The 26,152-nt window shown below is 43.5% G+C and overlaps 1 protein-coding gene across 2 annotated transcripts; it reads left to right on the forward strand.

Moving 5' to 3' along the window:
- The first annotated feature begins 737 nt into the window (after positions 1–737).
- slc41a1 (solute carrier family 41 member 1) lies at positions 738–22,262 on the forward strand. 2 transcript variants are annotated; one of them, XM_036530896.1, is made up of 11 exons: positions 738–980; positions 2,543–3,718; positions 11,143–11,250; positions 17,886–17,957; positions 18,299–18,443; positions 19,376–19,522; positions 20,048–20,195; positions 20,382–20,461; positions 20,664–20,798; positions 21,371–21,519; positions 22,029–22,262. In XM_036530896.1, the coding sequence occupies exons 2-11, from the start codon at positions 3,260–3,262 to the stop codon at positions 22,212–22,214; spliced, it is 1,629 nt and encodes a 542-aa protein (XP_036386789.1). In that variant the 5' UTR covers positions 738–980; positions 2,543–3,259; the 3' UTR covers positions 22,215–22,262. The 2 variants fall into 2 exon arrangements, with proteins under 2 accessions (XP_036386789.1, XP_036386790.1); XM_036530897.1 differs by having other exon boundaries at positions 785–811.
- Positions 22,263–26,152: the final 3,890 nt, after the last annotated feature.

Below are 26,152 nucleotides of genomic sequence, written 5' to 3' on the forward strand. Positions count from 1 at the left end.
CGGTGTTCAGTATTTTCCACTCTTTCAGCAGTTTTACTCTTTAGGTACTCAATTAAGAAAATGGCTAAAGTATCCAGGTATTACCATTGAACAAAAACACAATTTAGTTTCCTTTTCAACACTTGTAACTAAGTGTAAGCCAAAGTGTTGCTTCACCTCGGAAATCATAGCAGAACATTAACGATGTTATATAACAGTGATATTAGTGTACAGTACTCTGGTGACAGCTTGGCGGCTGAGAAATTAACTAGATGCATAGTCCAGCAGTGCTTTCTTTCATACCTTCAGTTAACATTCAATGTTTGTTCTGTTAAGTACTGCGAATGAAGTACACTTGTTTTATTAAATAAATGTAAATCAAATACGCATATGTGTGGTGCGCTCATACACGACAGACACTGAGTTGCACAACTGGATATCCACATTGTCAGAGTCAATTGGTGAATAAATTACAGCACCGGGAACATTCAAGTCACGGGACAACTATGCATAAAATTTACCGCATTTATATATCACCCTTAGGGGAATTGTTAAATTAAAACCCCTGTTTTTGTTAAGTTGGTAAATTAGTACGCACCGACTGTATTTCTTGGGCACGCAGTGTAGCGAACTGGGCGCAGTCCATGTGCTTGCGGCCAATCACTTTCAATAGAGAGCCGGCGGGACCATTGGTGGCCTCAGAATTCGCAGTGGCTGTCGCGTCAGCTCTGCCCGCCTATTCACTTCCTGCGAGCTGAAGTAATATAGATGCGCAGGACTTTCGGTATGCTAAATGGAACAATGTAACGGATCGGAGTGACAGGCTTAACCGGTGGGTTACTTATTAATCCAGGTCCAGGCCGATATCCTACATAAAGCATGCTAACCAACACAGCTGCCTCAGGCAAACGGAGAGCAGAATCCGGATGGTAATGACAGGTCGATGCAGAAGATTTTAGAGCGGCGCTCTTCCTTTCTTGGGACTTCGGCGTTTACGCAAGGTAGCTGGCTTCATACCTGCAATACGCAAAAAGCTTGCCATTATATTCAGCGGCTTTAACGGCGTTGAAACTTCATTCTGCGCAAATTCTTGCTTCACCGCGCAGATATATGCTTATTGTCGCCTCATATCGTTGCCTAGAATCTCCATATGTGTTAGGTGTCACGCTGTTGGTAATAATTTTATAGTGAATGGATCATGATAAGCACAGGATATCGTGCTCGTACAGTACATTACAGAGCGACTGTCCCGCTTAAGACGATGAACTGAATTTTATTATTATTATTATTATTATTATTATTATTATAACTATAATTATTATTCCATTATTTGCATTTGCTCGCCTGATGCAATTTCTATTTGAAACGTAACTAATATCATTAGTTCAGAAATGTATTAATCTGATAAATCTTTGATATAATATGGTTTTTACCCCGCACATGTTGTAGGATATTTTAAATGATTAGCAGGCAGTGATTGTTCCAACGCGGAAATAGAACGAATTGGCTTTGACGCTTATCCTCTGCGGATGTCGTTCCATACGGACAGAAAATTACTTGTTGCGGCTGCAACTTCGGAAGTGCATCAGTGTCGGCTGCTATTTAGAGATATCAGAGGAAATCGTGTTCAGCCGAACACTTCGTAATACTAGCGGTCTCCTGTCGGAAGGCCGAGTGAATCATGCATCGTCCCATGAAAGTTACATTCATAGTGAGAGAGAGAGAAAAAAACTATATAAAACCGTATTTCTTTCGCAGTTATTTATACACGGGGGTAATTTAGTGTTTATCGATACTTGAGGCAAAAGTATATACTATTGTTAAGCAGCCACCATCTCACCAGTAAAGTGTATTTAGAGTAATATCTCCTACATTTTTGTTGACATCACCTTAGATGAACAACAATTGAATAGTGCTGGACAAACTCGAAACTCCACATTTTTTAGTCTGACATCGGCGACAAGTGCTTGTTGACTAGATAGCCTAGTTTTTGTTTCGTTACGTGCAGACAGACGACCAGGACAATCGTAGTATGAAATTGTGATAATACACTCACACTCTTTCGCAAAAACCAAAATTCCCATCCCAAACCTCTGTGTGGGTTTTAGAGTTTTCTTAGAGGTACACCTACGCTTTTTAAAAAATTTGTACCACACATAATTTGGCATAAAACCAGAACGGCATTACACTAGGTAGTAACACGCTCCCACTTGTACTATTTTCTTTCCAACTTAAAGGAAATTGTATTACATGCAAAGTAATAAAGAGAAGGGGTTTTCTCTTGCTGGTGCTTTTAAAGTGCGAATACAGAGGCAGTGTAATTTAATCCTGACAGTTTTATTACGGACAATTTGAATTTCTTGCACGTTTGCGTGAGGGTACGGTTGTTGTAAGCTTTTTTGTTTGTTTTAGCACATTTGAACGGACTGCATGGCTAGCCTATGAAACGTTGCCCTACAATGACCAATTTATGTAATTAAATTAAAGACGACGGGGCATGTTTTACGTAACGATTATTAATCTGTGATTACAATGTCCATAGTCAGATACGTTCTTCTTTCAGGTAACCCGAGGCCAAACTGATCAAATCTGAAGCCTTCAGTTCCGCTGCTTGTAACACTACCCGAGTACCGCAGACCTTTAAATAAATTGAGGGCGAAAAAAAGTTTACCACGTGGTGAAAGGTGAGACGTTTCCACCACACGGAGACTGTCCCAAACTAGTCTGAAAGAAGCGGTGAAGAGAAGAGCGTCTCTGCCAAGACCCCGGGAGGCGAACACAAGGCGATTATAAGGAGCTGCGGCATTTCAGTTGGGGAACTTACACAGTTATAACTGTTGACAGTGTCTGCACGATTTAAGGAGTTAGTCAACTATATACACCTGAGAGTGACTTGTTTAATGCCCTAGAAAGAGCCGACAAATAGTTACTGGATTTGTTTTCCTTTGAAGGAAAAATTGAATTGTGGCACTTGCTTTTTAGTTGGTTTCCAGAAAAAAACTGCAGTGGATGGAGAGAATTACCCTGACGCTCCATAAATACAGGCCAGATCTCGAACACACCTGGGGAAGGGCCGTTCACCTGGCCTCATAAGCAGCATCCGAGGAGTAAACTGAAAACCCCACTCCTGCATTCAACAGCCGTTTCATTCGCCTGTCAAAAACATACATACTTTAATGGGATAAATTATCTGGAAGGCCATCAGTAGGTGAAAAAGATTGTTCCCTGCTTCCAAAGGCTAACATTTCTCCTTTGTGACATTATCCTCTCAACCATCCGTATGGTACTCTGGTCGAAAGAGCAAGACAAACCGTCAGACATGTCCAGCGGCGCGATAGAAGCGAAGAAGGACGGGGCGCCGCCGGCCTACCACCACGCGAACGGGACAGTGCACCCCATCATCCTGACGGACAGCCCCGAGGAGCTGCGGCCCGAGGCGGGCGACTATGAGCTCACAGAGGTCACCTCCTTCTCGGACCGGACTGAGCCGGAGAACGAGCGGTCCGAAATGGTGGTCATCGACTGCAGGGCCAACGCCAAGGGCCAGCGCGAGGAGGACGCTCTCCTGGAGAACGCCAGCCAAAGCAACGAGAGCGACGACACCAGCACGGACCAAAGCCCAGTGCCTTCTGCCCCGCTCAAAGAGACTTCCTTCTCTATTGGACTTCAGGTCGTGTTCCCATTCCTGCTGGCAGGTTTTGGGACTGTAGCTGCTGGCATGGTTTTGGACATTGTGCAGGTGAGTCTATGCTACCATGAGGTTAACAGGATGTCACACCCAACAAAAGTTTGTTGCATTCAGGAATAGCTAAAATGCTGTTGTGTTGCCAATGAGAAATGTGGTGAAATGAATAATTTCGCTTTTCTTTCCCTGAGAAAACACAGAGTTCTTCAAAACAGGCCTTGTTGAAATAAACTGTAAGTGAAACTAATGAGAAACATGCATACCGTATGCTTGAAGTACTGGGAAACGCGCATGAGATCAGCCCCAGTGTAATGTATGAGATCAATGAGATATCTCGCTCAGATTCTCAAACATGACTCAGTGTGAGTCCAATAGCAGCTCTTCAGCTGTTCCTCTCAGTTGTTGGTCTTTGTGGGGTTTATTTTAGGAGATCTCAGGCCTTTCACAGAAAACAAGAGAAAAATCGTGCAGTACTGAGTACATTTGCCTGAAAAAAATCTGCAATATACAGAGCCTGATCTAGCACAGTGATGTGTTTTACATGTCTCACTGTTATGAATATTAATAATATTAGCACTCGGGTTGCTACACTGTGTAGACTGAGACCTGCTCTTATACTTTTAAGAAGTAAGTATTTGGTCTGCACATGAAGTTAATTGATCATATTTACACCTCACAGAGTCATCAATGATTGCCATTGAATTTGTTTTTGTATCAGAGGTTAGATTTCCACAGGCCTCCTTATTATCATCAATATTATCATATGTGTTAGGGCTGTAGTGGTCAACTTCTTACTCAGACTAATTAATCAACTGAAGCTTTGCTTGGCAGAAAATTTTTTTTCATTGAAACGGATTGTGTTTGATAACAAACTGTTGTTTTGTAATGTTGTGGGGGTTGTCACAGGGGCCAGTGTAGTCCCCCTTTCCTTGTTGTTTCGCTCTGTATGTTTACTGCTGTGGAGGGTGAAGATGGGGTGAACACACTTTAGCTAGCCGGTAATCTATTTCATAAAAGTAAAAACATGCATCTTTTTAAACTTTATGCATTGCAACAATACCAAAGAAAACACAAGAGTGGGTGTGGGTTAATTGCTGTGTTAAATGTATTTGAAAGTAATTGACATTACATAGGTAGCACTTAACATTCCAGGAACAGTGCAAATTCCAAAAGTGGTTTGAACGTCAACATAGAATGTAATCACAACTAAACTAGAACTGTCAGAAACTAAAGCAATGTGGCATGTCAATAAAAAGCTTTGCCAGTTCTGCAATGATGTGTCATTATGCTAGGTAGCATGTATGTTTAAACTGTAAACCCTTAAAAAAACATTGTAAACAAAGGGGGTGCTGCATTCTGAATATCCAAATGCCCAGGACAGCGTAGTAATATAACCAACTTAAAACACGTAACAAATCTGGTTAGTCTATTGATTCATTCAGCGAATAGGAAAAACATGTGCCACCTGTTTACTTATTGATCAGCTGCCCTAATATGTATCCATACAATGTTGTGCTTTCTTTCTTTCTCTCTGACTGATGCTGTTCAGTATTGCAGTTGGTTCTGGGCAGCAGCTATGTTCCTTCACTGAATAATCCACCTGCCTCTTCATTTCAGTTGCTTGTATTTATTAATCTTTTTGATTTACAGCTATTTTCACTGTTTACCTTAAATGATGTTTAACATTTATATGATGACACATGATCTGAGGCAGTATAAATTAATTATGGGATTACTTCAGTGTTTCCCACTGCTGCAAAGGTCAGCTTTTGAGTCACACAAGGGAACTCACTTGGGAAAGCCAGAGATTCAACTGTTACGAGGATAGAAGGTGGCTAAAATTTACCCGAGGACTTTCTGTTACTGACATTCTTGGTCTGGGACATGCTCAGTAACACCACTATGTTTGGAACAAGCAGTCTGTTCAAGTTAGATTTATTCATGTGTAAGTGTATGGAATTTTTTTAAATACGTACTTGCCATTTTGAAAAAAATTGGTTCATAGCCCATTTTCCTATTACACACCCATTCCTTCTTAGCCTACCAGGAGCATCTCTGCCGATAAGATGACATTGGAAATCTGTCTGGTTATTTCCATAGCGTGTGATTGCATAGAAACCTCATGCACATGTTGAGCGACACTGTCCCATTTTAAGGGGTGATGGGCTTCATGAACCCCCAAATGAACCCCCACTATGAACATCATAGTGTACTGCTGTTTAGAGGAAAGTGTTTTGATTGGTTTGTACCAGTTAGTGATTGACAGCACATTGTGGGGCTCATGAAGCCTCGCTCTGTTATCGGTACTGATTTGCCCATCTAAGACAACAGTGAATGTCTGTGTAAAATTGTTTGATGCCATATTTGTATCAGCTGGGTTTGACCACATGGTTCCTGCACATGCTCCTAACCTCTTTTTGAGCGACAGTCACAGATTAACCTGTTGTGGTACATTGTATGCGCGTTTAGCCTTTTATACAGTTTTGTGATAAAAGAAAAAGTAAAAGACAATATTTATTGAAATTGGTGTGATTCACTGAAAATACTCTTTAACAATTATCCATCCTGACCTAATTCAATACACAACATAGTCCACTAACTCTCTTTATATCACCTTGTGTAATAAAATCACCTTGTGTAAGTTTACCTATTTTAATGAACAGTTTTAGAAACCAAGCAGCAAAGCAGCTAGTTAGGTTGGTAGATGTCACCACAGTGCGTTTTAAATGAATCAGCTGTGTGACTGTCAAATACTGTAGATAGCTAGCTCTACAATGTTATAATTCCATATCAAGTACAGGAAAGAATGAAGAAATACTGAGATTTCTTTGCCCTAAACCCGTTTGGTGCCTACCTTTCATGGTAACCATGGTAACAGCCATTTATCGGAGGGATCTGAGGCTCAGCTGCATGCTGTGGTTTCTCTGCTGTCAGTGTACAAACAAACGTGGCGTTACTGTGTGCAGAAGCAGGAGTGAACACGGTTACAATTTCTTGTGTAAATGGCCTATTTTATACATGGAAGATGGCATAATAATAACAGGAAGCAAGCAGTCCTGTCGGTACTGATCATTAGACAGTGTCAGAAAGTTGCCACTGAAGACGCTTGGGCCACAAATACGAATGTTCTTCGAGCTGTAATCACTCGCCTGTGTTCACTCCTGCTTGATTGGTGCTGTCTCTGCGTGTGTGCTGCCTGGCTGTTTAAAAATAACGCCCACTGTCTGTGTGACGGGTCATATATTCTCTAAGGTCAGTACCTCCATACAGATAAAGTTGGAGGTGTCTGGTTGCTGGGAAATGTTGACATTTTAGGCCGCATACTGGCGAATGCCAGGCCATGCTCATACCAACGTGTTTAGTCAGGGCTTGAACTGTTGTCTATGGCCAAGGTTTCAGAGGGTGATACAGAATGTTCGTGGGTTAGCATATTCTAGGAAGCACCCTCAATGAACCTGACATGTTTTCCCCTCTTATAGGTTGTAATATGTACCCTTATCATCTGATCTCTGTTCTCGCTTTTTACATCTGTTCCAGTTTACCTCTGCAGTGTGTAATGTAATGACTAGTTCTGATGATCAAATTCAGATTGGTTAATATGATTAAGCGCAGAGCTAGTGCACCCAGCTTTTTTTGGCATGCAGAAGGAGATTCCGTCCCGTGTCAAGCCAATTCAATTCAACACACAAAGTGGAGCTCATCATTTTCATACTGTCCTGTCTTCTGACCAGCTGCAGTAATGAGCTGAGTGCCTGAGGCAGCCACTTTTCAGGTACACAGTGTGGGGGAGGGGGAAGGGGGGAGGGGGGGGGGTTGCATCACATTGTAATTCCCCGTTCAGGGAGCTAGCGCAGCAGAGTGTAAGCTGCTACGTTCTTGCGAGGAAGCAATTATATTGCTGACAAAAGAAGCTCTCTCTCAGTGTCTGACACGGATTTAAACAGGTGTGGATTCTCGGAAGCGATTACTGTGTCAGTCTTGTAATGGGAGGCACTGTATTGTGAAGCTGCTGCTTGCTTTGGGAAGCTAGGGAAGGAGCAAGGCCGCTCGCTGATTGGGCAGTGTGTTCACCAAGGGTACAGATGATATGGATATCTGTCTGACAGGCTCAATAGGGCTTCTCTGTGAAATGTCATGCCCCCCCCAGTCTTTTGCACTCCGTGGCGTCACACCGCTCTCTAAAGAAGGCGTTGGCCTCATTTGGAAATGGTCACTTGATAAAAATGTCAAGGAGGGAGTCTAGTTATGTGTCAGTCTCACCTAGTCATGTGTTCCCCACGTCACAAGAGGTGTGCGTCACTCATTCACGATCCTTCGTAGTCGAACGAACGCGTAATGAAACGTTTATTGTTTACTTACACATATACACGGCGGCATTTGAAGTAAGTTGAAAGTTGACAGTCAGAGGTCATAGGCTTGCAGGTTTTTGTTTTGTCTGATCGAACAAGACTACACTCATGGCCAGGAGCAAAATATTAGTAAAGCCCGAGGTGTCCCGAGGTCTCTCAGTGTTAGAGATGTGACAATTTTTTGTGTGTGTGTGTGTGCCACCAGTGTTTGTTTGTGAGGTCATGGAGTACAACACTACAGGCATGCTGGGAAACTTGTTTATCATGAACTCCAGAGAATACTTTGCAATTACCACACCACACACTGCCTGGTGAGGTTAAAGCCGTACAACCAGGGGCTAGATCCAGCTGTTCCAAAGCAAAAAAAAATAAATGAATAAGGAAACTGCTGTTTTTTTTTTAGAGAGAGACAGGAAAACAACAACAACATGAAAGCCACTCACCAGCTATTCCATCTGTATACACAGACAGCCATTTTGGGTCTACCACATCCAGACTCCTTCACCCATTACATTACTGAGAAAAATGAGCGTGGGCTTTCTCTCGTAAACCGTCTGGGATCTCTTCCCCTCCTCATTATAGCAGGTCTCTTCTGTCTGCTAACACTGGGCTTTGGTCAGGTCTTTCACTGGGTAATGTTGAATATGTGTGCTCTAAAATTGCACCATATGCTTCAAAAAACAAAAGAGCAATTAGCATTTCTCAATGTGTGATGCACCTACCAGTTTCATATATGTTGTAATGGAAACAAACCGGTTTCAAGGCAGGACCAGTTTGACCGGTTTGTATGATATTTATCTGAGCTTTGACATTGTTTCCAAGGCTTTGATGCTTTCACATTTTTGTCAGTCCGCATAGCACATGCAGGCCTTTGGATAAAGTGGACATATTATCAGGGGTTATTCCAGCAAATACTGTGTTTGATTCCATGACATTGAGCTTGGCCTCCACAACTACTAAGAGAATATACTTTCTAACTAGCAAATTTGAACAGCTTAGAGATTTAGCTGCTTATAAAGTGTTAATATCGGGTTTACAGTACAATCTCTTTTGCTTTTCCCAGTTGAGGACTCAGTGGTAAACTAAGGTTGAATAAGTTAAATAAAAGCAAAGGTCATGATGATTGGTCCATGTTTGGTACAGTATTGCCACATTCCAAGTACTTTATTTTCCAACACTTGTTCCAGGAAAATTAAAACCTGTCTCCAGCTGATACTTCGGTGTAAAATAATCATAGGGGGGTGAACTAGTGATCAGCTGTCAGTGAAATTCTTTTTCAGAATGCCATATTTGCTGTGATTAGTGCTGCACTATTACAGGTCCCATGCAGATCACACCCAGGGGTTCACAGTGAGCGACTGGATTCCACTGTGACCATATATGCATTGGTCTGGAATCAGGAGCACGCTGCCCTGACGAATTGGCAGAATTACACAACTTGGCAACCCGACCCTCCGATCCGCATGCCTTCACTTCTGTCTGCAGCGTTCACGGAACTAAAGCATATGGGGTGCTTGGCTGGGGGCCACCCCTCCCCAGAGACGACATCATATATCTCCCTGGAAAGGGGTGATAGGGGGTGTTGGGTGGAGGGGAAGGGGGTAGGTTTAGACCCAGGCAGCCAAAGGCACGGTGGCCAGAGGCCAACCCTGACAGTCCAAATGGGCTGGATTTAAAAAGGGAGAAGGTTCCCTGCCAAAAATCAAAGAACGAAAACCGGGCTAAAGATGCATCAGTTTCAGCACCTCTGTGCAAAAATCCCGATCCAGCTCTGATCCCTCCCTTTTCTCATGTGTATTTTTAGAAGCACAGTTTTCATGCTTATTGCAAGATGTTATCGGATACCCATAAGGCTTATCCAGCATCATTATCTTTGTGCTGCCCTCCCCCCACACACATACTTCCTCTGCACTTTGATGGGCCCGCTGCATTGATCTAGTTGTCTGCCGTCAGCACTATAATTGCTCTGTGTCTGCCGCGTTAGGTTTAAAGATAAGCACTTTCTCTGGGTATCGATCTCTTTCAAAGGGGGCAGTGTTTCTGCAGCATTCCCCTGTGCCAGCAATAAATTGGAGACCAGCATGTGAATAACTGCAAAGTCATCAGCAGGAGGACCAGCATGGGAATAACTGCAAAGTCATGGGCGAGGCATTTCTGGGCAGATTCACTCAGGTGCTGTAAAAAAGGAGGGGAAGAGGGCACCTAAGGACGCAATTTCCTTGATTTGTAATTTGGGTGCGTTAAATACAATTTGCTTGCAGACTGATCCTCTCTCTGACAGCAGTGTATGCTACCTTACTCTCTCCTTATTCTTGATCATTTTACTGTCTACCTTACAATCCCCTGTTGTCGAAAACCCAGTATTGTCACATATAAATAAACAAAATAATTTCCAAATCAGATTCAGTTAATGCACTGAAGGGGATAACATACAGTGATCAAGTGGCATAGATCAAGGAGCTGTCTTCTGCATTCATTCATTAAATATGTAGTATTTTTGGAGAAATAAATTATCTGTGGATGGTGTTTTCCTGTCTTTGGCTTTGTCTGCTGCAGCCCGTACCAGATTTGGTATGTGAGTAATCACGGGTGGCCTGGTTGCTCTGTGCCCTTAGATTGAGGCTGTGAGTGGGCTGTGATCCTGAGGCACGGCTCAATATGACAGCCGCCCCAGCTGTGCAAATAACCGTCCAAACAAGTGTGTCTTGTTTACCGACTATGTTAAAGGCGAAGATTGTCTGAGAGTCCTGCATTTTAATTCTGGTTCGCCCACAAAATATTTACGCACGGTGTGATATCGTTCCATCGCAGACGGTGGTTTTGTATTTATTTGACCTTCTTGGCTGAGATTTTTTTGTCCTGGGAGGTTTAATGCCGGTTGCCTGTGACAAAAATGAAGCGTACACCGATTTTTATGAACCACAGCTATGTGGGAAAACATGGGTTTGTGGCTTCCATTGAAATTCCAGACTGCCACAGTGCTGTTTTACACTGCCACAATTCTGCTATATGGTTTTGAGAAATGCAAATTGTTATGTTGCCAGTGCTTATTGTCAGTCTCACCCATTAGGAGCACAATATCATGGATGTCATGCGCTAAGTTCTCTCCACACTGTCTGTTGCCAACAGCACTGGACGGTATTCACGAAGGTGACGGAGGTCTTCATTCTGGTGCCCGCTCTCTTGGGGCTGAAAGGGAACCTGGAGATGACCCTGGCCTCCAGACTGTCCACCGCGGTAAGTAGACCTGGACTCCAGACTCACCACAGCCACCACACCCCCAGACCCCCACACCCTTCCCCATCCACTCTCTTATTAAGCGCATAAATAGCAGCCATGGTTGTTGGTCCCGCTTGAGGTAGGGAGTTAAAATAGTTGTTGTTTCCGCTTAGTGTTATAATGAGTATGAACTTGTATGTGTAACCAGGAAGGGTCATTGACCACGGGTAGTAACTGCACAAGAGAAATGGCAGAACTGGCCTTTGTTCGACTGGAAAGCAGATGACTTGTGTTTCTCGGACATGTGGATAACACTTGTCACTCCTGTAATTTATGTAAACACGATGGAGGGACTTCTTGTATGATCCTTGTCAAGCCCTGTCAAGAACTGTGTGTGTAGAAAAATCTAGTGCTTACACAAAGCTGGTGAGGTGTGTCATCAAGGGTACGCTGTAATGTTTCCTTGTCTGTATTCCAGAAGGCCCTGACCTGAAAGTGCTAGAAAGGTTGCCTCACAATAATTTGAGATTATCCTTCCAGGAGGGTCACGGTTAATTTGGAACACAGTGAATAATGTCCACCCAAAAATGCTATTAGCAAAACAAGCATTTTACACTGCAATCTCTGTGTGAATATGCAGAGTATCTCCTTTGCAGATGTTAGCTAGAACCCCATTTTAAGGCACATATTTGGCTGTAATTTCAATTACATTGTGGTTCTGCTTATCTTTGTGCTCAGGTGAGTAAGCCCCCCCCCCCCCCCACCATGTTATGCAAATGGTTCTTAAAGGCTCTGTCCTTTGTGTAATCCTCACCCTAATCGCACATCCCCTGACGTGTTATTCCTTCTGAGCTGTTTAGTGTCCTCCCAAACCTTCAGCGCAGGCCTTTAAAAGCACAAAGGGCCACTTTGTAGGCTGAAATTGTGTTTGTGATTAAGAGTGAGCTATTTGAACAAATGGCTCAATGGCCTCTCCCTGGTGAAAGGGGCAGGTTTTTTTTTCTGCTCCACTTCATTGACTAACACCGACAGGTGAGCTGGAGGTGAACGGAAATTGCTGGTCGTCTTCTTGAGGCTCCGGGGTCATGCTCGAGCAAGCTCATTCCTTTGAAGGTGCTCTCTTTCTTCCTCTGTAATTGTGAAAAATAGTAGCAGAGGGAAGAAACCTGAGCAATGCTGAAATAGATAGGTAGCCTGAGGACCCTCCTTGGAAAAGTTTGAAAATCAGTATTGTTCGCTTACAAAAATGAAATCTGCCCCATGGGAATCTCTTGTTGTAAATTATTTCAACATCGGCAGCCTGCACATGCTGATTTTTTCAAAACTGTTTTTTATTGCAAGGACATTAGAAATGCACACTTCAGTGTTCAACTCAACAACTCCAATATTCACACAGCTGTTGGAATGAAAATGATGTTGTACTTGTGCTAACATGACCACCAAGTGCAGCTGTAGCCATTACTTCACAATACTTATTTTCCAATTTTCACCGCATCTTTTAAAGTGCTCCCAAATGTTGCCTTTGCTTAATGACTCAGAAACTCAGAAGCCAACAATGAATTGTCGTGTGAAGAGCCAGCACATATATTGCACAAGCTGAGATCAGGGTTATCAGACAGCTCTGTTGAGTATGATGGTGTCTGTTAGTTTTGCCCTTGGAGGAAGCGATGTCGTGCATCTGCTGTTTCTGTGCTGTGGATTTAAGGAATTATGAGGATTTGAGAGCAGAGAGCAGGTAGATTTCTCATGACAGCAGGCATAGAATACATTTATTTCCCTGGATTGCTTCTTTTAATATAATCAGTTCAGCTGAAGTCATGCTGATTCAGACCAGTGGTCTGACCAGTGAAGCATGTTGTTTTTTTTTCATACCCAGCGCACATCATTGCTTTTACCATCTTTAACAGATGCATAGAGATCATTACTATTCCTCTGATACCTTGTAATGGAAGCAAACAAATGTCACCCAAGTTCCACTTATTTGCCTCCCAAGTCTCTTGACTAATTACTGCTAGCACCTCTGACCCACAATCCTGCTCAAAATGAATCAAAACCTGCTAGAAGAATGAATTATTTATCTTCATATATTTGTCAAAACAACAAATTTAGTGTTCAACCATGAGGAATAGTTGATGTATTGTCCGGTTCTGTTTCTATGTAAAAGCAAGAGGCATGAGGGCAAGATTAGAAAGGGTGTTTGTTTGTATTGATAGATAAGGACATATTTCATGGGTCTGTTCAGACAAAATGGATTTGCCCACTCCAATTGCCTAGATAACTGCCAAGATAGTTTTGAAGAGGTGACTGGTTAAAAGGTTTCATGTGGTGTTGCAACGCCTCTAAGGACTATATTTGCCTTTTTTATGGTCTCTCACAAAAACCCCTAAGTGATTCAACAACACAAGTGCTTTCTAAGTTGGCACTGAGGACTGCTAAAAGTTTCCTTTCACATGGGGTACGTGACCTCCGTGACAAGGTCTCGACCCAACAAGACAAACAGCCAAGGCCATAATCCTCCACCCCAATCAATCATTCTGTAAACATGGAGCCTTGTTTCTACAGGCCTAGCTTAGCTGCACATGAAGCATATAGTGCTGCTAAAGCTTTGAGATTTACTTATCCTTTTCCAATCATTGTAACTTCCCTAGAAAACTTTCCAGCCCCACACTGCCCCTGTCATCATTAATACCTTTTTGGTTGATTTTTATGTGATAACAACGACCTTGATTGACAATTGCAAAATGCTTGTATTATTTTTCTCGTCATAACACCTTTTTTCTTTTTTGTGGGTCAGCTGGCAAGTGTAATTAGATTAATAGATTATTAACCACACAAAAATTATGTAATTTCACCAAATTGCTGAAATTGCCATTTTGAACGTAAGTAGCAAGGATAAAGCAAACAGAAAACAGAGTGTTCTGTGTGGGGAAATGAAGTGTACCTTTTTCTTGCTTAAAATGGGATTTTCCCTGCACGTCGGATCTTTTCGCTCCTGTTTCCGAATCCACTTTCACCAAGCTTTTCACCACTTTTCAGCGGGGTCTAGTCTTGAAGTGCCAACCTGACCTGTGTACCTGGCTAGAGTAGGACACCGTGTTTTGGACATGGCCTGTCCGGGGTAGAGCCGAAGCAAGAATACAGCACTGGTCGAATGATAGGCGTCGAAAAAAAACAGGTCTGCTGCGTTTCACTCCCTGTGTTTCGCACTGTGCCCTTTCAGCATTTGCTGGAATGTGCTCCAAGACTCAGACCTCTCAAGCAAATTAGTTTTCATGCTTCCACTTCTCTCGGAAAAAAAAGCAAAAAAAAACTGTGGTGGAAAAGAAAATGATTTGCCTTTGTGCTCAAGTCCAGTTCCCAACAGGTGGACTGAAAAAGCATTACCCCTGACATTTTCCCTGCCCAAGGGCCTTTCCCGCTGTAAAATCTGCTGCTTGGCGCAATCTTGGCTTGCCTTCCAGGCCACGTTTTTTCCTTTCCGCTAATTATCTGCAGATTAGGCGAGATGCAAGTTTCTGATGCCCTTATTTAAAATATAATCCTTTGCAAGCTTAGAGGGAATTAAACTCACATGACCACTTTTTCTTTTGCGATACTTTTTTCCACAGCGAAAAAAAAGGTTCTCTTTGTCATAGGGTGGTTAGGAATTTAGATCTGCTTTCATCCACTTTGAATCTTCTCTTAGCTCACTTACAGCTCTTGCTTAAAGGGTGGCAGTTGTCCATCACTGGTTAGGACTCTACCTTTATTGCATTATGAAATCAAATTGGGAAATAATAGCAGATGTTTTGTTATACTGAAAGGTGTGGTCATTTCCACCAGAAATGTACTTTGTCCAGGTTCAGGTAATGTGAACTGGAAAATATTGAAACTGATTCTTTCTTCACACTCCCAGCTTGTGATCTGATTATACCCATTTGAAAAATAATCCTGGTAATTTAAAAGTTATTAGTACCAACAGTACATTATAAATGCAGCAATGGCTTGTGAGATGTATTCACCACCAAACTCACCAGCAGTATTTCTTTCAAGGGAAATATAAGAAATACATTTCTAATGCATTGTTGTGCTAAATAGCTTCACATTTTAAAATGCCTTCTCCTGAATACACTTGGGCAGGAATGTCAAGCTCCTTTATGTTTTGACATCTCCAGTGTAACACCCAAAGGAGTACATGACTGTATGGTAATGCCACGGCAGCTTTGTAATTGACGTTGGGAGTCTAGCCTTGGGGGGAAGGCTGTTGACCCCTTATCTCACCGGCGGCGTGTGACATCAAAGACCCCCGAAAGCTACCCGCTTGGCTAGGGGGCTACGTGTCTCCAGCTTTGGACTGACAGAACCCCTCCCCGCGGCTGTGCAGAGGCGGGAGCCGGATTATCTGCGGGCACTCGGGCTGCGGCGTTTGATTTTCCCCAGCTTTTGCGTGGCATGACATGCCCTGCCTCTTATCTCCCTCGCCTCTGCCTGTCTTATCGCTCCCAGCGGCCGGCCTGTTCCCCTCTGATCTGCTGCGCCGGCCCGTTCCCTGCAGAAGACTGAGCGCTCAGCAGCCACACAGGCAATGCAGTGGAGTCTCTGTGACCGAGTTAGGGTCACCTACCTCCAAGACCGTTTATAAAGAGCAGGCTGTTGGCAGCAGCACAAGATGCCACCCCCCCCCCCCCCCCCCCCCTCGCTCAGCTGCCACCTCCCTCACCACACACACACACACACACACAAACACACACACACATATGCACACACTCACACAAACACACCCCCCCTAAAAACAGCACCTTTTTTACCTTCATCTGTCTCTGGCACTATTGTAGCATTTCAAAGATATTACCATTGTCGTGAGGAGGATCTGAACTATTCAGTCACAAAATTGCGACAAGCCAAAAAAAGGGGGAGCCAACATCTCTTCCTGACTGGGTACCATGGATACAGAGGCACAAAAGCATTTGCCCACAACGTTGCAGCCTGTTCCTTTCTTAAGCACACTGCAATGGCCACTGAACATCGGTAGATAGTTAGGAATTTACAGCATTACAGTTGTTCAACAGTGAATAAAATGGTCAGGGTTCCTACAAAATTCAACAAACAAGCAAACAAAAAGCGTGCCCACCCCCTCCCCCCCTTCTCGAAAGGAATGGGCAAACAAATTAATGTATTTCTGCAAACTAGTTCGAGCCGGCTCGCCCCTCGTCCCAACACTACGGTAAGGGACGTGGACGGGCGCCAGCTGCTGCCCGCAAACGTCGACGTGGTCTAGGCGATGGAGAACGTGCTGGCCGCTTCCTGTGGGAGTGGGGCCGCCGCTGCTGTTAACCGCTCGGCTGAAACAGGAGGAGAGGGAAGGGCGAACGAGCTGCCCGGTCGAACTGAACGTCCTATTGCGGTACGGCTGTGTGCTCTGGCGTTCGTTCAACCCCTCTCAATTGAAATGCCCCCCCCCCCCCCTCTCTCAGACTTTGTTACTTGGTCGACCTGTTTCCTTATTTGATCAAAGCTCCTTGAATAAAACAGTTTCCCGGTGTTTTCTGTGAAGACAGCTTGTGAACTGTTATGAACCGAATGATTTGCCGCAGATGATCCTGAAATATTTTTCTCCTCAGAAATAACATCTCAGATAATCTTTATTTATTACTGGTACGAGACAGCATGACGTGCATCCTCAACATTATGTAAACACACACCTGTTGCCCTGGCAATGGCTAAGCAGTAGACTAACAGTTTAAGTAGCGCAATATGTAATATTATCATAAATAATTACACCTCCAATTTATTAGATGCAACAGATAGCAGCTGTATGCACAAAATGGTCGTACTGTTTATGGCCATTAAATAAGGATCAATCCACCCCACAAAACACTTTATCAGATCAATCTTGTACATTCTTAAAGTCTTAAAACTGGATGCACTCTTTTTCAAAAAAAAAAAAAAAACATTTTTTTTCACAGCGGTGCATCCTGAGAAGCATTACATTGTTTTTCAAGCCTTAGTGCAGCGGGCCCAGAGATGAGAACCCTTCATCTGGCTCCGTTGTGTCTCTGCGAAGAGCCGGCCACTCAGATAGAGAGAGGAGATGAGTGGGGACGTGTGGATGCCAGTATGTGCAATAGATCAAACCCTCTTTGTGTAGAGAACTGACCAGTGTTTGTTTGAGAGAACTGAAGCCAGAGGCAAGGCGAGCACACATACTCACAGAAACACTCACACAAGTGCACATGCACAGACATAAACACACAATTACACATGCATGACCACACAGACATGTACGCACCCAAACAATATGCTAGCACAATGGCGAGTGCACACGCATGCACGTCCAAATGTGTGTACATTTTTACGCACACATTCAAGGTTAAGAACAGTAGCGGTAAGGGAATGCTGGCTTTGTACATGAGCTTCCTCTGGTTTTCATGAAATACCTGAAAATGCGTATTTTGATCAGTTGTTACACTGATGGAGTTCAGTGTTTCCCAGGTCCATTTTTATAATGAAATGTGAGATACATTTAGCAGTCTTTTCCATCTGTGCCCCTTAAGGTAAGATGTGGAGCTAATGGAAAATGTAGTAGCTCTTGGCTTGCTTGTTCGGTGCCTGAGTTATTTCTGTGATGCGATCATAAGGGTTGTAAATGAACTTCCTGCCCTCTAATTCCTCAGGCTAATATTGGACTGATGGACACTCCCAAGGACATGTGGAAGATGATCATGGGAAACCTTGCACTCATTCAGGTAAGAAAGGTCACAAGCCCTACAAAACCTGGCAAATAGGAACATGAATCCAGACACCGGAGCCAGATAGTACGCATTGTGTAACATTTGGGCAAACCCACTCTTCCCAGAAGACACTCAAACTCAACAACTTGGGCTTTGTGTAAAGGCTGTGATGAAACGCCCCTAAGCAAACTTGGCATGCAGCGAGCACAGGACTTTGCACCGTGACTGACAGCAGGAAAAGCAGCATGCACGTGCGGACTGAGAGGCGTGCATGCGGGTGACATGCTTGAGGGGACGGGGACAGCGTCAGAGTCGAGCATGACTGTGACATCACAGGATTCTTCCTCCCCACCCAGGTCCAGGCCACCGTAGTGGGGTTCCTGGCCTCCGTCGCGGCGGTCATCTTTGGCTGGATTCCCGAGGGGCATTTCAAGATCGGCCACGCGGTCCTGCTCTGCGCCAGCAGCGTGGCCACGGCCTTCATCGCATCCCTGCTGCTGGGTGAGAATGTCACGCCGCTGCCATTATCTGCTCCTGAGGCTTGGCCAGGGGCCCACGAGGCTGGTGCACGGAATCCAGAATAGGCTCTCAGGCATTGCCAACAGATGCCGTGCAGAAAGAGATCTGCTGAGGAACCTTGTATGGATTGGTACTGGGACAGTTCCAATCCATCAGTAAATCCATCATAAATTTCTTTTGTGGAATGAAAGCTTCAGGCAAAGATATAGCCAAAATGGCTTATTTTCTTGACGGAAAATAAATATCTGGTCTCATACACCTTCGCAGACTGCTGAACAGATTAAAAGCCGGAGTGTGTGAAGAAGCTGGCCAAGGCTTCTCACAAAACAGAACAGGAGGAACAAACTTACCACAAAAGTGAAATAATTTATTTTAAACTGCAAGGCAAAGAAACTCAGCCTGGATCACAAGCTGCACACAACAGTCTCCTAGCAGCACCCACACACCTGTATTTAATGTGATTCTGATTAAGCAGGTGTGGTCCATTAACCAATGGCTGGCTTCACACACACACACACACACACACACACACACACACACACACACACACACACACACACACACACACACACAGGTAATTATAATGACAAACAGTTACACAACTAACAAATAGCAGAATATGGATAGAAGAAAAAGGGCCCTTGAACTTTTAACATTTTAACAATTACCACAAACTAGCCATTAACAAACATTCAGTTTCTAGGGGAGGTGAAGGTTCTCCTTCACAGGGTGATCAAAGGTTTGCCATCTTTGATCACTAAAACCAGGGTGAAGGAGCCCACTGCAGCCATAGGGTGTCAGCCTTTGTAAAATACAATTGTGCTGTGAAAGGGTTTTGTTACATTATGATGCTGTGGGACCATGTGCACCCCCTTCTCCTGTTTTGCTGAAGGAGTCTGCTTTTTTGTGAACAGGGCTCATCATGATAGGGGTGATCATCGGCTCGAGGAAGGTGGGCATCAACCCGGACAACGTGGCGACCCCCATCGCCGCCAGCCTGGGGGATCTGATCACCCTAGCTCTGCTGGCGGGCATCAGCACAGGATTGTACGAACAGCTGGGTAAGAACCCGACCCCCCCACCCCCCTCTCAGCCTCTGCGGGACACAGGCACCCCTCGCGTCAAACAGGGAGGGTGCACGTCTCAGATTGGTGGTTTGAAAAAAAAAGGAAAAAGAGGATCATGTCTGGTATTTAGACACACCCCGGTTGGTAGGTTAGGTCAAAGTTACATAACCGGTACAGGGCGGGTGGCACATGTAAACACCCAAGACGGACAGGAATAGCCCTAGATAGAATTTCTCCCTTGACTGATCCTTCTGGATTTTCAAGTCTGCCATGAATGAAAATTCGAGCATAAACACTTCCATGCCAGAAGAGGTGACAAATGTCCCCTGTTCTGTGGAAGTTGCTGTCAGTTAGATTTTAGCGTTAGTTTGTCTTAGAATTAGCCATTGGGGGGGGGGGGGTTTGTGAGGCTCCAAGGAGTAAGATACAGAGAAAATGCCAACTGCCACTTTGATCTGTCAGCCATTTCTGGTTCTGAGGAATAGTGCCCTCTGACTTTGTGCGTTGTTGGCTTTGCAGAGCACAACGACTATGCAAACCCGCTGGTGTGTGCCTTCTTTGTGGCCCTGACGCCCATCTGGGTGCTGATCGCCCGTCGGATCCCCTCCACCCGAGAGGTGCTGTACTCCGGGTGGGAGCCGGTCATCATCGCCATGGCGATCAGCAGGTACTGCAGGAGGGAACAAACCTTCCCAGCATGCTCTCTGTGCCATCATAATCACCATGATGATGACAATGATGATGATTGGTATTATTGTTATCGTTCTGCTCAAAGTTAAAATAATACTTAAAATACATAATATAATACGTAAGCTATTGCAAAATTTTTGACTTCAGCTGCTTACTCCTCTAGCATTGGAGGGCTTATCCTGGATAAAACTGTGTCCAACCCCAACTTTGCTGGAATGGCAGTCTTCACACCTGTCATCAATGGTTAGTACAACATTCCTCATCCCTTTACATACTGAATGTATCCCTCTATTGGCAGGGTCCTGCTCTAGAGTTGCAACAGGGCTGTTTACCTATGTCTCAACCCCTAGTATAGAGGCTAGCACATGCTCAATGGGTGTGCTAATCTTGGTTGGAGTAAAGCATTGACTTGTGGTTGGCTCATCCAGAGGTACTGTGTTTGCAGGTGTGGGCGGGAACCTGGTGGCAGTGCAGGCCAGTCGGATCTCCACATACCTGCACATGAACGGCATGCCCATGGTGGAGCCCAACCCCACACCGCAGAAGTGCCCCACCCCCTGCACCACCTTCTTCAGCTCGAGTGAGTGCCGTCACACACCTCCAGCCTGCCACGCTGCGCCGTGAGCTTCTCTCACAATCGGAGAAATTCAAACTGGCTTTATGCACCTGTTACAAAGTGCTCTAAACAAATACAAGATGGAACAGGATACGTGCTAATACAATGCTATTAAAAAGGCAATCAGCAGTTTTGTCTTCCTTTGTCCTCTTGCCATATAATCGTTTATTGTATATGTGCTCAAAACTATGTCGGTCTAACAAGTCTACGGAATACTTCTGATCAACAGAAATGAACTCCCTAGGTCATCCAAACATAGGTCATCCAAACAACAACAATTTGAATAACAGTCTACGTTCAGTCAACCTCTCCTTATTTTTCACTTACAGACGTTACTTATTCTATACAAGAACAAAATGTCAGCAAATATTAGAGCTCAGTGAACGTGTCGAACTTATGATTGCGAAGACAAAGGATTACATGTCATTCCGAGCCAAGATTAAGGACGAATGTGCGTTGAGCGCAGGGGTGTGTCTTTGCCCATACTCTCATCCTGCACGCCCCACCTCACCTGTGGGTCCATGTCCTCCCTCTAGATGTGAACTCCCGCTCGGCCCGTGTCCTCTTCCTCCTTGTGGCCCCGGGGCACCTGGTGTTCCTCTACACCATCAACTCCATGCAAGGCGGACACACCACGCTCACTTATGTCTTCATTGCCTTCTATTTGGCTGCTGCACTGTTACAGGTAATGCTGGAGCTCCTGTTGTCCAAATGTGGTCCGACAGGAGCCGACATAGTTACTCTAAATTGCATTTCATCGTGATTCACAAAAGAGGACTCCAGATACAAAATCTGAAAGAGAACAGAACAGAACAAGTAGAAAAAAATATCTTAGATGTTCAAACTACTGAGGGCTTTCATTTTCCTCCTATACTAATCTATCTGTCTCTTTGATACCCTTCTCTTTGAAGCTTTTGATTCTTGTAAGCAGAGCTTTTTATAGCTGCGCACATTGGGTTTGTCCCTAAATGGCCGTCATAAGTGGCTGATTCTTTTACCGGTGATATTTATAAGCAGAGAGCACAGCAGAGAGAATACAAGAGAGAAACAGTATCTCCCAAAGGAAGAAAGCAGTGGTCTTCGGAGAGAGAAGCTTCATCTATTGATCCAAGGCCTGCACGTGGTTACCATTACTGGCAGAACTGTTTTCCAGTCGGTAAATAGTGCCCTCCCTCCCCTTGTCTCTCTCCATAGGTGCTGATCCTGCTGTACCTGGCGGATTGGATGGTGCACTGGATGTGGGGGCGGGGAATGGACCCGGACAACTTCTCCATCCCCTACCTAACGGCCCTGGGGGACCTGCTAGGGACCGGATTCCTGGCACTGTGCTTCCACATCCTTTGGCTGATCGGGGACCGTGACACCGATGTGGGCGACTAAACCTCCCCCCCCTCTTCCTACACACAACACTTTACCCCCCCACCTCCCTCCACCAACAGGACTCTTTATTTATTTTAGTAATTAAGGAGTTGATGTTATTATTATTATTATTATTATTAATATAAATTTTTTTATTTTTGGTGGGAATCCTCATTATTTTTCAATGGGGGTGTTCTCCCTTGGCCAGTCATGTTGGCCACATTTGCGAAAGCTGAGATCGACTTACACTTGAAATGATGAAAAACAGCAAAAAATAAAAACAAAAAACATAGAATGCTCAATCACCAAGTGCTATATTGATAGAAATTAAAATGAATGTTAAATATATATATACGAATACAATGTATTATTTTGAAGAGGAGATACTGTCTTTTGGTGTCCTCCACTCCCCTTCCTGCCTTGCATGACCAATACAAGCCAATGGGAGTTCTGGACCAGAATGTAATGACCTGAATATGCCTAAATAACCTCCTTGTGTTGGAAAGGAGTTGTTTTATTCAACTCTTGGAAGCCAGAACCCTATGTTTAAAAATCGCTGACCATCTTGCACCGTGCCTGGTGCGGTGCTACAGTGGTGGAGAGGTTCAGCTGAGGTCAGTGAGAGCTAATGTCAGCGAGGTCTAGTGTGATGCTGGATCAGGTGATGGGGACCTTTAAAACTGAGATTTAAAGCAGATAGAGATTTTCCTTTAAATTTAGCTTTGGCCCTTCTTAAATTATTTTTATTTTACCATTGCTGTAATTTCCTGCAATGTTTTATTTTTTACGCGCTATGGGGGCCAAGAACAACGTCTTAAAGTACCTTGTTGTTTTTCCTTAAGCCCTGAATAAGAAAATGCTAAGTGCTTAACTGGTATTTCTGTTTACTTTGCCAGCACAAAAATAACCGGGGAAAAAACTGCACAATCCTCATTGAACATCGGCTCTTATTGGCATACAGTTTAATTCAATAAGAGGCCACTCTTTATTGCTTCAGCATAGATGGAATGATTAAATGGTGGTATGTAGCCATTATTGTAACAGCCACTTTCAACCAGGAAAGCACCATCATATGTTCCTTGTAGTGGTGTGTAATGTCATCTAATGGAAGTCGGACTAGGAAGCGGCCAACTACTGTAAACTGCTGGGAAAGGCTTCAGAAATTACGCTTACAGCAACATGGTTTGATAGTTAGTAGCCTGTATAGGATCTGGCAAGAAGATTTTTTTCCCTGAAAGGGGGTGTGCTCTTAGTGTGAGGGGATTTTGATTTTAAAAAATGTTGATTTATTGCTGAAGGTAACAATAAGTGAATAATGAAGCCGTTGATCCTTTTCAACAAGCTGATAACATGTCCTTCTAATACATCTGCTCATTGTTATTCATGAAATATGACAAAAGTAGGACAGTCAATATTATTTTGTTATATATACATAACATATATGTACAGCAAATTTGAAATATTCCTTTGAATAAAAATGGCTTTTATTATGGAGAGACTGGGAGGAAAATGGGAATATTTCAAAAAAAAAAAAAAAACACTAAACCGTGTATAAAAAAATTCTTAAATAGTTTTACACAGTGGTTATCAAAGGGCTATTTACCACTACTTTTCACCATTGACTCCTAACTAATTTAGGATCCCTGAAGGCGATGGGGCTACCAGTAGTCCAAATGGCATGCAAGTAACACTCGCAAGAGCCTCCTGAGCATGTCACATGAGACTTGGAATGTACAGGGTTTTAGTTCTGCATAAGAAGACTTAGACCTTTTAAACATGACACGCTTGACCTAAATTGCGTATGTCCATACCTCAGCATAGGCCACGGGAAAACAAAACGCGTTCATTGGTGACTGTGAAACAAGAGCCTTAATGAAAATCCTCATTAACATGACTTTGCTTAAGCTTTTGTAAATGTACGTCAGTGCGATTACTGTAACTTCCTATTAAACAAAATGAATAGATAGCTGAAGTGCTTTACTGTGCTTTATGACTATTAAAAAACATTAGCATAAAAGCTAAATAATGTCTATTGCCTCCATTACATAAAACTCACAGATGGCACAGTATCTAGATCTGAAAATATCAGGTAATTGTAGTTAACTTGAATGCATATTTTTTTCTTTTTCAGAGGACTGCTTGCCATAATATTCTATATTGTGTATGGGGCCACCAAATTGAATTATGCAGGGCATATTACATTTGATATTCAATGCTTATGAAAGGCATGCGATTTTCTTCTCTTAGAGACAAGTTTTTTCCCAATGTTCCCTATACATACAGTATGGAGACTGTAAAATATGTTCATTTGAAACAGAGCTGATTTTTTTAATTGTGAAGGATTTTTTATCTGTTTTATTCTATGTTTAATTTTTTATTTTGTGTTTTGGGTAGTGGATGATACAAATCTGTCATGTGGTGACCACGCCTGAATGAAATGATCGAACGCATCACTTTGTGCAGAAATACTGTAATATTTGCAAACGGCCACATGAAGGCACTCTTGGGACGGGAAATGGCACAGCTGTTTTGAGACGATAACTGGTTTTCAAAGATGGCATTAAAACATTAAGAATCTGTACTTCCTCTGTTTTTCTGTTTAACAAACCTGGTGCCAAGATTGTATCACACTACGTCTCTTTGGTTGTCAATACTTTTTCAGGGGGAGGGATGTTTATTTATTGTCTAGAAGCATATGAAACAAATTGTACATACATATATTTATTCTACAAATAAGGTGTTTATTTTTAATTTTATTTTGTGTCTCAGTTCTTTGTTCATTTGTGCATGCGTCAGGCCAGTAGAGTAACCACGCTTGCTGCCTTAAGCTTGTGGCAAATCTAACATATCAGATTGGTGCCTAATATCTGACAAACCTCGTGTCCGAGCTGGAACCGTATACTGAACCTTAACAAATCAGAAGTAAAGTGTCATCAAGGAGTAACATTTCTTATGTGTACTTTTTAATGAAATGAGATGATTTAATGAAGGTGATGACATGTGAAGGAGCTGTTGAGAGCCAAATGTACAAAATGTGCTGTGTTGTTATCAGCAGGTGAAGGCTGTGAAACACTTCTAGTCCTTTATATCTCAGTGTACAGACAGGATTTTTAAACTGGAAATGGAGCCGACAGGGGACTACAACTCCTAGTATCACTTGAAAACCTGTAGGTGTTCAATGAGGACTTTGAAACCCCAGACTGAACATCTGTCCCACCAGGATTACTTTTATCCCCTGGGGCCTGGGGCCGAACATGGACAGTGCCTACCTGAAAATGTGTGGGTTAAGGACAATGTGGGTTTTTTGGCAATTAAGAGTGATGCATGTGTCACCAGAAACATCATACAGTGGCTTCTGAGTGTGTGATGATTTATTGTACATCGGAGTAAGTTTGGACACAGATGGGCCCCTCACCACTTGTCTGTTGTCTCTGTTTAATTTTGTGTGCTCCCATCCCCCTTGCAGTCAGCATGGTTTGCACACCTCTCCCCACCTTGCCCTCTGACACAACCGCCCCCCCCCCCCCCCACCCCCACCCCCCACATTCCTCCGCGTCATCACACTCTTCCACCTAACTTCTGTTTCTGGACTCCCATAAACCGATGTATGTGTATATTGCTGGAATAAAGGAATATATTATTTCGTACCAGACCTTGAAAGTCTGAGTCTTCTGTGCTAAAAAGATGGAAATCACTCAAATCAGTCTCGGGCAACCCGTGGCCATATTGATGTTTCAATAAACCCGTTTACACTGTGGAATACCTTGAGCTGCATAGTACTATCCACTGCATTTGCCTCATGGGTATTCTGTCCATGTCAGTTGCTTAAATGTTGGTGTGAACAGATCCTGCAACACATTATCTTCTCTCAGTCTCTCCTTCAATTCATTAGTGTAGCCCACCTGCTAGGTAGATATCACAACTGCACAGTTACGTAAGGGCCAGTGCATAGATCATAC

The sequence above is a fragment of the Megalops cyprinoides genome, chromosome 6 (assembly GCF_013368585.1).
Source record: "Megalops cyprinoides isolate fMegCyp1 chromosome 6, fMegCyp1.pri, whole genome shotgun sequence".
Classification (NCBI taxonomy): Eukaryota; Metazoa; Chordata; class Actinopteri; order Elopiformes; family Megalopidae; genus Megalops; species Megalops cyprinoides.

Coding starts and splice junctions, on each gene's coding strand:
- slc41a1 (XM_036530896.1), top strand. CDS start 3,260: ATGGTACTCTGGTCGAAAGAGCAAGACAAACCGTCAGACATGTCCAGC. Junction 3,719..11,142: donor TGGTTTTGGACATTGTGCAG/GTGAGTCTATGC, acceptor TGTTGCCAACAG/CACTGGACGGTATTCACGAA. Junction 19,523..20,047: donor AGGATTGTACGAACAGCTGG/GTAAGAACCCGA, acceptor TTGGCTTTGCAG/AGCACAACGACTATGCAAAC.